This window comes from Carcharodon carcharias, chromosome 2 (genome assembly GCF_017639515.1).
Source record: "Carcharodon carcharias isolate sCarCar2 chromosome 2, sCarCar2.pri, whole genome shotgun sequence".
Classification (NCBI taxonomy): domain Eukaryota; kingdom Metazoa; phylum Chordata; class Chondrichthyes; order Lamniformes; family Lamnidae; genus Carcharodon; species Carcharodon carcharias.
This window is the reverse complement of record NC_054468.1, coordinates 24883349-24897028: the sequence shown is the minus strand read 5'-3', so window position 1 is coordinate 24897028 and position 13680 is coordinate 24883349. Positions and strand designations below refer to the sequence as shown.

General features: G+C 42.3%; 1 protein-coding gene across 2 annotated transcripts in view; it reads right to left on the bottom strand.

The window, feature by feature from the left end:
* The window catches only part of LOC121268984 (sodium/hydrogen exchanger 9-like), a 368207-nt gene extending 358812 nt beyond the window's left edge, over positions 1 to 9395 (bottom strand). For both annotated transcript variants that reach the window (XM_041173300.1, XM_041173310.1), the window contains exons 1-2: positions 9155 to 9395; positions 5418 to 5620 (exon numbers count right to left, since the gene is read on the bottom strand). In XM_041173300.1, coding sequence (XP_041029234.1) covers positions 5418 to 5620; positions 9155 to 9335 — 384 coding nt within the window. In that variant the 5' untranslated portion in view covers positions 9336 to 9395. The remainder of the gene's footprint in view (positions 1 to 5417; positions 5621 to 9154) is intronic.
* Between the last annotated feature and the right edge of the window lie 4285 nt (positions 9396 to 13680).

Here is a 13680-nt window from a genome sequence, read left to right as displayed (position 1 = left end):
GAAATCTTCGTGGATAGCATGTGATCACACTACAGGTAAAGAGTGCACAGGTAGAAAAGGGATGGGTGACTGCCAGAAAGAGTAAAAGCACTAGGCAGGTAGTGCAGGAGTCCCCTGGGCCCATCTCCCTCTCTAACAGATTTTCTGTTTTGGATACTGCTAACAGGGAGATGGTTTCTCAAGGGGATGCAGCAAGAGCCAAGGCCATGACAGCATGAGTGGCTCAGCTGCACAAGGGTGGGGGGAAGAGAGGTTGAATATAGAATGGGAGAGCAATAGTGATAGGGGATTCTACCGTCAGGGGAACAGACAGACGTTTCTGTGGCCACAGACATGACACCAGGATGGTACGTTACCTCTCTGATGCCAGGGTCAAGGATGTCACTGAGCAGTTGCAGGACATTCTGAAATGGGAAGATGAACAGCCAGAGGTCATGGTCCACATCAGTACCAATGACATACGTAAAAAGAGGGATGAGGTCCTAAAAGCAGAATATAGGGAGCTGGGAAATAAATTAAAAAGCAGGACCTTAAAGGTAGTAATCTCAGGATTACTCCCAGTGCCATGTGTTAGTGAGATCAGGAATAGGAGAATAGACCAGATCAACATGTGGCTGCAGAGATGGTGTAGGAGGAGGGATTTAGATTCCTGAGGTATTGGGGAAAATGGGACATGTACAAGCTGGATGGGTTGCACCCCAGCAGGACCAGAACCAATATCCTCACAAGGGTATTCGCTAGTACTGTAGGGCAAGATTTAAACAAGAGTGGCAATGTGATAGGAACATGAGTGGGGAGACACAGAGAGGGAAACAAAGATAGAAATGAAAGGCAGAAAAGTAGAAAGCAACAGTGGAAGGGAGAGGAAACAAGGGCAAGCAGCAAGTGGGGCCATAGTACAAAAAAAAGTGTAAAAGTGTTAAAAAGATAAGTCCAAAGGCACTGTATCTGAATGCATGGAGCATTCACAATAAGGTAGATGAATTAACAGAGCAAATAGATGTATACAGGTATAATATGATTACGATTAAGGAGACACGGTTGCAGAGTAACCAAGGCTGGGAACTGAATATCCAAGGGTACTCAACATTTAGAAAGGACAGGCAAAATGGAGAAGGAGGTGGCATGGCATCGTTAGTTAAGAATGAAATCTGTGCAATGTGAGAGAGGATATTGGCTCAGAAAATGTAGATGTAGAATCAGTCTGGATGGCGCTAAGAAGCAACAAGGGGCAGAAAACATTAGTGGGAGTTGTCTATAGGCCTCCAAACAGCAGTGGTAAGGTAGTGGATGGCATTCAACAGGAAATTAGAGATGCATGTAACAAGGATGCTACAATAATCATGGATGACTTTAATCCACAAATAGACTGGGCAAACGAAATTAGCAATATAGTGTGGCGGGTGAATTTTTGGAGTGTGTACCAGTATGTCAAGGAACCAACTAAGTAACAGGTTGTCCTAGATTTGGTATTGTGCAATGAGAAGGCTTTAAATAATAATCTTGTTGTGCGGGGTCCTTTACGGAACAGTGACTATAATATGATAGAATTCCTCATTTGGATGGAAAGTGAAGTAGTCCAATCTGAAACTAGGGTTCTAAATCTACACAAAAGGAAACTACGAAGATATGAGCCATGAGTGGCTAAGATAGATTGGGGAACTTCATTAAAAGGCATGACAGTGGATAGGCAATGGCTAATATTTAAGGAACAAATGCATGCTTTGCAACAGTTATACATTCCTTTCTGGCGCAAAAACACAACAGGAAAAGCAGCCCAACCATGGATAACAAAATAAATTAAGGATAGTATTAGATCCAAAGAGGAGTCATATTAAGTTGCTAGAAAAAGTAGCAAGCCTGAGGATTGAAACAGTTTAGAATTCAGCAAAGGAGGATCAAAAGATAGATTAAAAACGGGAAAAATAGAATATGAGAGTAAGTTTGCAAGGAACATAAAGGCATACTGTAAAAACTTCTATAAGTAAAAAGTAAAAGATTAGTGGAGACAAATATAGGGCCCTTACAATCCAAAGTGGGAGAATTTATAATAGAGAACAAAGAAAAAGCAGAGCAATTTAACTGCTACTTTAGTTCTGTCTTCAGAGAAGACACAAATAACTTCCCAAAAATGCAAGGGAACCAGAGGTCTAGTGAGAAGGATGAATTGAAGGAAATTAGTAATACTAAAAAATAATAATGCTGGAGAAATTAATGGGACTGAAAGCTGATTAATCCCCAGGGCCCAATAATCTATACCCCAGGGACTAAAGGAAGTGGCCATGGAAATAGTGGATATGTTGGTTGTCATCTTCCAAAATTCTGTAAATTCTGGAACAGTCCCAGCAGACTGGAGGGTGGCAAATGTAGCCCCACTATTTATAAAAGGGGGGAGGAAGAGGAAGAAAATAGTGAATTGTAGACCATTTATCCTAACATCAGTAGTAGGGAAATGCTAGAATCTATTATAAAGGATGTGATAACAGGACACTGAGAAAATATCAAAGGGATTAAACAAAGTCAACATGGATTTATGCAAGCGAAATCATATTTGACAAATTTACCATAATTCTTTTTACCATAACGAGCAGAATAGATAAGGGACCACCAGCGGATCTGGAGTATTTAGATTTTCAGAAAGCTTTTGATAAAGTCACATGTGTGAGGTTAGTATGCAAAATTAAAGCACATGGAATTGGAGGTAATATATTAGCATGAATTGAGAATTGGTTAGCATGCAGGAAACAGCGAGTAGGAATAAACGGGCCTTTTTCGGAGTGGCACACGGTGACTAGTGGGGTACTACAGGGTCCCAGCTATTCATAATATATATTAATGATTTGGATGAGGGAACCAAATGTAATGTTTTCAAGTTTGCTGACGACACAAAACTTGGTAGGAATATGAGGAGGATATTAAGAGGCTTCAAGACGATGTAGACAGGTTGATTGAGTGGGTAGACAGATTGAGTGAGTGGGCAGATACATGGCAGGTGCAGTATAATGTGGAAGTGTGAAGTTATACACTTTGGTAGGAAAAACAGGATGGCAGAGTATTACTTAAACAGTGATAGGTTGGAAAATGTTGATGTACAAAGGGACCTGGCTGTCCTTGTACACCAATCACTGAAAGCAAGCATGCAGGTTAAGAAGGCAAATGGTATCTTGGTTTTCATGGTGAGAGGATTTGAGTACAAGAGCAAGGATGTCTTACTGCAGCTATACAGGGTCTTGGTGAGACCACACCAAGTGCAGTTTTGATCTCCTTACCTAAAAAAGGATATACTTGCCATAGAGGGAGTGCAACGAAGGTTCACCAGACTGATTCCTGGAATGGCAGGATTGCTGTATGAGGAGAGATTGGGTCGACTAGCCCTGTATTCACTTGAGTATAAATGAATGAGAGGAAATCTCATTGAAACATAAAATTCTGACAGGAATGTTGTTTCTGCGTGTTGGGCAGTCTAGAACATGGAATCAATCTCAGGTTATGGGGTAGGCCATTTAGGACTACGATAAAGAGAAATTGCTTCACTCAGAGGCTGGTGAATCTGTGGAGTTCTCTACCACAGACGTCTGTGGGGATCAAGTCATTGAATATATTTAAGGAAATAGATAGATTTCTAGACTCTAAAGGCAAAGGGTATGGAGTATGGCGTTGAGATAGAGGATCAACCATGATCAGATTAAATGGTGGAGCAGGCTCGAAGGGCTAAGACCTACTCCTGCTCCTATTTTCTATGTTTCTAAGTTGCTGGTTAATATGGAGAGAGAACAAATTCACTGCCAGCATGCAAAAGAGAATTGGCTGGGTTGACTGTGGTAGACATGATTATGAACTATGTAAATTCATGGTCATGCTTTGCATAAATTGTACCATGTTAGTATGGAACATGCTCGAGTGTCCAGCTGATCTTTTTCTTTTCATTTGCCCGCAGTGAAAATTCTAGACTTCCTCCTAGTTATCCTTCTGGTACAAATATTTGCTTTCTCAGTTCAATTAATCTATGTGTCTGCTAGCATTCACAACATTTGTACAGGAATACTTTGCATTTCACTAGTCAGCATGATTTGGTTACCTTTACGTAAAACAGCTACTGGCTAGGAATATTTCAGAAGGCAGGAATTCAATCTCAGTTTAAGACACTGTCCAAGTCTTCACTATTCTGTATATGGTCTACTATTCAATTATGCATTGCACTGTCTGTGGCCATTTGATGAATACAAATTATGCATACAAGATGGCAGAGTTAGGAGACTTCAGAAACTCACTCTATGGAAGCATCTAACAACCAAAGCTTGCCATTTTGTTTTGTCAGTTGACATAGCAAAATTAAATAGATTACTTTTTCTAGCTGTCAACAAAATACATTTGAGATAAAGTAGTTGCCTAACTTTAGATAAGACAAAAAAAGCAAAACTCTGTGGATACTGTAAATCTGAAGTTAGATAAGAAATACTCCTCTCTCACCTCCCTTTGCGCCTGGTGTCTCACTTTCTTCTCTCAGCTAAATGTTAAATTTATAGAACGCAAAGCATTAGGTACAATGGATGTGTAATCAGAACCCTTTCTTTCTCACTCGTTAACACACAAACATTTTAAAAGACATTTTAAAACAATGTCTTAAGATTCATATTTTCTCTTCCAACAAGTTTGAAAAATGCATTTGGATTTAAAGAAAGATATTCCATTTCCACACCTGACTGAACAGTGCTGATATATGCACATGCTTAGATAACAGAGTCCAAATTCAACACACTAAGCCATAATGCCAAGGCTTTCAGGAGAAGCTAAGTACTTTATAGTCCTGCAATTAGGACATTAAAAGGACGCAAAAGACAATTCAAAGAATCATATAATTGTGAATAATCTCATATTATTGTGAAATATTTTATTTACACCCTTATTTTGGACATAGGAAATGTTAGTTTTGAACAAAATAATTTCTGAAAGCATTGTGAAGGCTTTGTAGGAATCCTGTTACCAAATTGTACAATCACAGCAATGAATTTACATTAAAGCTCATTATAAGTATACATTTACAACAGGTAAAATGTTTGAGAGAAATATGACAAAAGGAAGCCAAGTTGTGCAGACCAGAAGGGGCACATATGCAAGATCTTTAATAAGATAAATAAAGATATAGGGTGTGCAATAACAGTGTAATAATCCACCATATCATTGCAATGTGAGTCATATAGTACTGAAAGACTGCAATGTGGTTCATGTATTACATATGCAGCGTTCTAAAAATTTGGGCATTGCGATATCAGTTGGATTTTTTCTCATAGTTGTAACATCAACTGAACTCTGTGACAACTACCTTTCTATATCCTTGATACTCTGCACCAAGTAATGTCACTTGCAATTTAACAGTACATTACAACTAAATGGTGGGTCTTTCATTGAAACCTTACCTTGCGAAGTATTTCATTTCCCTGCCGATTATTCACATTGTGTTTGTCAATCTCGCGCTTATACTCATACTCATACAGCCGGTCTGTAATATTCAGCAGCAAGGTACCAGGGCTCTTGGTCACATTCTCACAATTATGAACAATGCTGTTTTCAGGGTCAGGGGATGGAATGGCATAACGGAGGATCAGTCCCATTATAAGGCCTAAGGAGATTAAGAAATACATAACTAATTGATTTTCAACTTTTCACAATCTTAACATTACCACTGAATACACACTTAATAACAAATATATTTCCTGATCAACAGCTTATGGGTTACAATAAATGTAAGCAGACGTCAGCAACTCTCACACATAATACTTCATCAATAGTGCCTCATTGCTTGTTTAGGGATAATATTTTAAATGTTAGTATACTATAGAGTTTAATGGTTTTGTCAAACTAACGACACTACTACTCTCAGCATTTGAACGAATGAACAAGGAAGTTATAAAAGCCCATAAGACCACAAGTAGCTTGGTCAGTACGCTGGTGAGCTAATTCAACTCTTCCTGCAGGCTGTTGGGGGTTGACACATGCAGCTGAGGTGCCTACATATAGGGTGAATAGCAATGTGGTGGGCCAGTCTCTCCTGTGACACTTCCCAATAACTGATTCCAAAGTGACGTAAAAAGAAGTGTAGGAATAAATCACCTCAGTAGGAGAGTGGGGAAACCTGAAGAGGAGAAAATAACAAAAAAACACAGAAGTACTAATTTTAACAGAGAGCACTGAGCCACACTATTTTTATTCTATTCTTTGAAGCCTGTAGTTTAGAACTTTGCCCCAGGTGGTTGCGCAAACCTGGTAGTATCGGATTGGCTGCCAATTATATGCAGCACCAGATATTTAATTTCATTGACTGCAGTGTAACTGGATATCAGGCACTGTGTATAATGGACAACCTATCCAATATCACTTGTTTTGCATCACCATCTTAAAAATACAGGAATAGAAATTTGTTGAAGTATTTTATCAATTATTATTATGAATTTTATTCTATACAGCTCTTATATCAAGCAAGGACCCAAGGGAATAATTATACTTTCATGCATTTATCCAAAGGGCTCATATTTCCAATTTTAACAGTTCCTTCTGAGCGGAAGCATGACAGTGCAATTGGAAATTGAGGTGAGAGTGCAACAAGAACATAGAAATCACCCTAAGAAAGGGCAGCCGGGCACATAAAAAGGAACTTGTGCAATAGGTAAGTAATTATTACTGCATGATTCCAAATGTGAGTGAAAGCTAAGACAATTAGAATGTAAAAAGCTATTCAAGCCCATGTAGCTCATTATAGGATTTGGATTGAGTACAGGACCTCCTCAGCTCATTTCTTCTACCTCTGTCTTGATGCCAAGGACATATCACTCTCTTCCCTACTGTTTTATAAACAACCTTTGTCATAAATAGTTTAACATAGATAAGTAAAACAACCGAATGTCACTGTTATCCACTTACTGTCCCAAATTTGGTGCAGCTAAGAGCTGGGATATTTAATTTGGGTGGTCACAAGGTAGGTTCAGATGAAGGAGTCAATTGAGGCTATTTGATTACATTCAAGGAAAGGCCTTTGTTATGGCCTGGCTTTTGCTTTGGTAGTGATGGAGAAACTGTAAGCATTTTCCCTCATTACTCCCCTGAAACCGAAAGCAACTTCAAAGAGTTTGCACATGTACAAAATAATGCAGAAATCCAGAAGTTGCTATCACTGAGCCCATGCTGCTCCATAGGGTACAATGTAGAGGTTTCCACAAACTGCAATCTCCCTCGCAATCATGATTTGGTGAAACCTTCCACTTTTGTGCTGTAAAAACCTTGGAGGTTTTTACACTTTGTTGAATGAGGTTTAACTGGATTTTTGAACAGTGTACTAACTTCATAGTTACTCTTGAACAGCCCCACTGGCCCTGAAAAAGTGATTTAATGTTTGCAGATTGTCAAATTTTTCCATGATGATTTAAAAAAAATTTTAAATGTGAATTTTTTTTTAAGCTTATCTTTGTTTTAGCTTCTATCTGAATACAGACATAGAATTTATTTCGCTATCAGAACATTTACATGAGAAGTGAAAGTTTTAAGTGATTTTAATTCCCTGGTTTGCTCTGTGTGAGTACCACGATATGATTGGTTGCCGACCAGCTCACTGACATCACTGCTGCTGCATGCCAAGACTTCCCCTTGATTGGTGCCAAATTTAAACTGCTGGTGGGAAAGGGAAAATCCCCGCCACAGAGATTATGAGATCATTGAGGGCAGCAGTGAACATCCATGATTGGCTGCTGACTGCATAATCCAGGCTAAATACATCTTGAACTGCACAGACTCCTGCCAAATACCTTCCAAACCAGTCTCTGCATGCATTCCAAGAGGTGTACTCTGTTGTGAAATTTAGGATTTCTGCACAAAATATGGTGCCTCTTAATTTATTTAAGGCTTTTCACAAATTCCACAATTTGTGATTTTTATCTTAAAATATAAAGCCACATTTCAATCTATGCATATTTAAAAGACCAGCCAGACTATCATTTCACCAAAAAACACCTGAACAGTCACAGTTGCCTGTACTGAACACACTCACCCTACTTGCTCCCCCAATTCAAGAGGGGAATTTTCTTCTAACTCCCAATTTACAGAAGGAGTTTGCCTTCGAACATCCAATTCACAAAGGAGCATTTCACAGAGTTACTCACCCCCTTCACTCCTCTACCACCTTCCCCACCCCCCCACCCCCCCCCCCCCAATTTAGAGAGATATAAATCCTCCATCACATTTTACTTAGGTTTTATATGATGTTGTCCTTCTCTGTTAAAAATATGCTGTGCTGCAAGCAGGCAGTGCCAGGTTATCCTTTCAGTTAGCACAGTGGTGAGCACCCAGGTTTGTCACATGAACCCCCATGCCCCAACAGTGAACTGATAGAGATGTTCTCAGTGGCAGTTAGCATTGCCAGTGAGAAGGTCATGAAGGAGCAAGGACATCTGGGCGGATCCCGAGATTAGTAGTTGCATATCCTGAGCTCGCCAATTTTGTGCTCCAGAGGAGGCCCACAGTACATTTACTGGTTAACCTCTGCTGACTGTCAACGCTGAATTCGTGTTCTATTAGTGCAGCTATAGTTAATATTGTTCCTGGGCAGTTCCACAGTCCAGACTCCCAGCAGTGTACTACTGCACTTTCCTTATCTCACCCCGCCGAATATGAAACTTTTACTGTCCGTTTTAAAAACGATAAAACAACCTCCCCCACCTCCACCCACATTTGCAGACAGCCCGTTTTAATGAAACAGAACTGTGGGTGCCACGTCTCTCTGTGCAGAGAGATACATTTGGTCCCAGTCAGTTGGAGGGGAAACGTGTCGGAAAGTAATTGAAAAGACTGCAGCAGCGCCAGGGCCGTGTGTTTGTTTTAATAAGACACCTGGGCACATCGTCAGTGAAGTAAAAGCACACAGCCCACTCCTTTCTGTCATTTCATCTCTTGTAACCCAGCCAATGACAGAATTGACGCTGTGTGTTTCTTTTTTGTTTGCTGAAGCTGTAAAGGGTCAACCTGTCGGTTCTTTGTGGGGCAATAAAGGCACTTAACTGAACATTTGAACACATTTACTGCTCCTTCCACTTCTTTAAGCTAAACAACACGGGCTTGGATTTCAATTTGCTAATATTTAACACAGGAACTTATACTTTGCTCTCACCATAGAACATAGCCCCGCCAGTCTCATGCAGAAAGCGGACTCTCCGGTGTTTAAACAGCCAAATTGTCAAGAGAGTGAGAATCAGTAAGAAGTTAAAGATCAGCAATTGCGCCGACTCTTGCCGATGACTTTCTGCAACGTGCCGGCCTGATGTGCTCTCCGCCCCAGCTTGCGTGGACATCTTTCCTGATTTGAATGTGGAGATACAGCCTGAGGATTCCGCTCCTGCGCTGGGCTCCGCTCCGTTAGATACATTGCCAGCTGTCAGGCGCCCGCCGCGTTGCCCCCTGGGCGCTGTAGTCCGCGCTCCCCGCCTTCCCCAGCAAAGCCCGCGCCGCCAGGACTACATCTCCCACACCACCCCGCGCAACCCCCCCCCCCCCCCCCCCCCCAGCCACCTCTTCAGCTGAGCTTTGTGGGCTCCAGCTTTCGCAGAACCAATCGCTGTTTGTTTCTTAAACTTTGCCCCACCTTTTCATCAAGCGCTTCTTTTATCCCAAAGGAAAACTCAGTACCAGACCATTTAGCAAAATCAACGCGCCCCCTCTTCCTCCAACCTTTTTCTCGACAGCATAACCTCTCCTCAGTTCCGAAGAAGAGTCATATTGGATTCCAAACGTTAACTCTTGTTTCTCGCTCCACAGATGCTGCCAGACCTGCTGCCTGTTTCCAACACTTTCTGTTTTTACACACATTTTCGGATCAGCTGGGTATCTAAACACCACAAAAAATGTCACTATGGCATGAGGTCTTCAAACCAAACTACTGAGAAATCCTGTTTGACTTTGAGTGATATAGTTGAGTGATATAGAGTGCCCATTCTCCCTGTTGTGACACATTCCCTTTTGCTAAGCCCAAAGGCACCGCAAGAGCCAAGTTTAAGGGGTGCCCCCAGCTAACCCCATCCATAGAGACATAGAGGTCTACAGCACAGAAAAAGGCCCACCATCCCTCTCTAGTTTCTTATCTATCTCCTTCATCTCATGCATGAAAGCCATTTCCTCCTCCCTCCAATCTATAACCCACATAACTTCACTGCCTGGCTCCTGTGTTAGTTCATATTGCTAACTTTTCTCTCTCATCAGGTATTATTCCCCTCCCCTTCAAAACTGCCATCTTCACCACTTTCCTTCAAAAACCCACCCTTGACCCCTTTGCCTTTGCAAATTACCATCCCTTTTTCAACCCTCCTTTCCAAAGTCCTTGAACTTGCTGTCGCCATCCAAATCTGTGCCCATCTTTCTTATAACTCTATGTTTGAATTACACCAATCAGGCAATCTGGTTAATTCTTAAATGCCCTCTGAAATGGCTTAGCAAACCACACAGTTGTATAAAACCTCTACGAAATCTAAAAAGAATGAAACTGGATCACCCAGCATTGACCTAAGCATCTGAAATTATAACGGCAAACGCAGCCCAGTTGACCCTGCAAAGACTGCCACACGAACATTTGGGGGCTTATGCCAAATCTGGGAGAGATGTCCCGCAGACTAGTCAAGCGACAGCCTGACATAGTCATTCTCACAGAATCATACCTTACAGACAATGTCCCAGACACCACCATCACCATCCCTGGGTACGTCCTGTCTGACTGGCAGCACAGACCCATCAGAGGTGGTAGCACAGTGGTCTACAATCAGGAGGGAGTTGCCCTGGGAGTCCCCAGCATTGACTCTGCACCCGATGAAGCCTAATGGCATCAGGTCAAACAGGCAAGAAAATATCCTGTTGATTACTGTTGTATGATGTTGGATGCCGTTCGGTAGGTCTTAATGAAGTCTTCGTACTCTTAAGTAGGTTAGCTATAGGTATTTATTAACTACAAGAACTATGTAAATATATACAGTAAAGGGTTCAAGCTAGCAGATGTCTCCATGCTTGCTTGTGCACATGGCTCTGTCTAACACTAGACTGACCCTTAGGTGTAGTCATGTGTTCCCTTACATCACTGTGTGAGCGGCACTGTACTGGACCCCACATTAACACTATATGTGCCAAACCCTTATACAACAATTACCACCAACTGTGCTGCCACCCCCTCAGTTAATGAATCACTATTCTTGTTGAGGAAGCACCGAGGGTGGCAAGGGCACAAAATGCATGAGGGACTTCATGGCTGACTTGGTAGCACCACTACTGACCAAACTGGCCAAGTCCTAAAGAATGTAACTACTAGACTGGGTCTGTGGCAGGTGGTGAGGGAACCAGCAAAAGCGAAAAACCTACTTGACTTCTACCTCAACAATCTACCTGTCACAGGTACATCTGACCAAGACAGTATTGGTAGGCGTGGCCACTGTTGTTGTGGAGACAAGTACCACCTTCACATTGAAGATACCTTCCATGGTGTTGGGTGGCACTATCACCGTGTGATGGGATAGATTTCAAACAGGTCTAGTAACTCCAGACTGAGCATTCATGAGGCGCTGTAGGCCATTAGCAACAGCGGAATTGTACTCCACCACAATCTGTAACCTCCTGGCTCGGCCTATGCCCCAGTCTACCATTACCATCAAGCTAGGGATGCAACCCTGGTTCAATGAAGGGTGCAAAATGGCATGCCAGGAGCAGCACCAGGCATAACTAAAAATGAGCTGTCAACCTGGTGAAGCTACAACACAGGGCTATTTGCATGCCAAACAGCATAAGCAGCAAGTGATTCCACAACCAATGGATCAGATCTAAGCTCTGCAGTCCTGCCACCTTCAGTCATGAATGGTGGTGGACAATTAAACAACTAACAGGGGAAGGAGTCTGCACAAATATCCCCGTCCTCAATGATGGGGGAGCCCAGCACATCAGCGCAAAAGACAAGGCTGAAGTATTTGCAACCATCTTCAGCCGGAAGTGCCAAGTGGATTATCCATCTTGGCCTCCTCCGGCGATCCCCAGCATCACAGATACCAGACTTCAGCCAATTCAATTCACTCCATATGATATCAAGAAATGTTTGAAGGCACTGGATACTGCAAAGGCAATGAGCCCTGACAACACTCCAGCAATAGTACTAAAGACTTGTGCTCCAGAGCTTGCTGCAATCTTGGCTAGCTGTTCCAGTACAGCTTGAACACTGGCATCTACCAGGCAATGTGGAAAATTGCCCATCTGTGTCCTGTACACAAAAAGCAGGACAAATCCAACCAGGCCAATTACCGCACCATCAGTCTATTCTCGATCATCAGCAAAGTGATTTAAGGTGTTGTCAGCAGAGCTATCAAACAGCCCTTACTCAGCAATAACCTGCTCACTGACACTCAGTTTGGGTTCCAACAGGGCCACTTAACTCCTCACCTCATTACAGCCTTGGCTCAAACATGGACAAAAAAGCTGAACTCACAAGTTGGGGAAAGAGTGACTGCCATTGACATCAAGGCAATTTGACTGAATGTGGCAGCAAAGAGTCCTAGCAAAACTGAAGCCTATGTGAATCAGGGGGAAAGCTCTCCACCAGTTGGAATCACGCCTAACACAAAGGAAGATTGTTGTGGTTGTTGGAGGTCATTCACCTCAGTCCTGGGACATTGCTGCAGGAGTTCTTCAGGGTAATGTCCTAGGCCTAACCATCTTCAGCTGCTTCATCAATTACCTCCACTCCATTGTAAGATCTAAAGTGGAGATATTCATTGATGATTGCACAATGTTCAGCACCATTTGAGACTCCTCATATACTGAAGCAGCCTATGTCCATATGCAGCAAAACGGAGATAATATTCAGGCTTGGGCTGATATGGGGTAAGCAACATTTGCATCATAGAAGTGCCAGACAATGATCATCTCCAACAAGAGAGAACCTAGCCATCTCCCTTTGACATTCAATGGCGTTACCATCACTGAATCCCCCATTATCACATCCTGGGGGATTACCATTGACCAGAAACTGAACTGGACTAGCCATATAAATACTGTGGCTATATGAGTAGGTCAGAGGCTGGGAATTCTGCAGAGTAACTCACCTCCTGACTCTTCAAATCCTATTCACCATCTACAAAGAACAAGCTAGGATTGTGATGGAATTCTATCCACTTGCCTAGATAAGTGTAGATCCACAACACTCAAGAAGCTTGACACCATCCAGGTCAAAACAGCCCATTTGAGTGGCACCCCAACCACCACCTTAAAAATTCGCTCCTTCCACCACCGATGCACAGTGGCAGCAATGTGTACCATCTACAAGGTGTACTGCAGCAGCTCATCAAGGCTCCTTCAGTAGCACCTTCCAGACCCACAACCTCAACCACCTAGAATGACAAAAGCAGCAGACATATAGGAACACCATCACCTGCACGTTCCCCTCCAAGTTATACACCATCCAGATTTGGAACCAAATCACTGTTCCTTCACTGTCGCTGGGTCAAAATCCTGGAAATTTCTCCCTAACAGCACTTTGGATGTACCTACACCACATGGACTGCAGATGTTCAAGAAGGCAGATCACCACCACCTTCTCAAAGGCATTAGGGATCGGCAATAAATGCTGGCTGTGTCAACGACTCCCACATCCCATGATTGAATAAATTTAAAAAA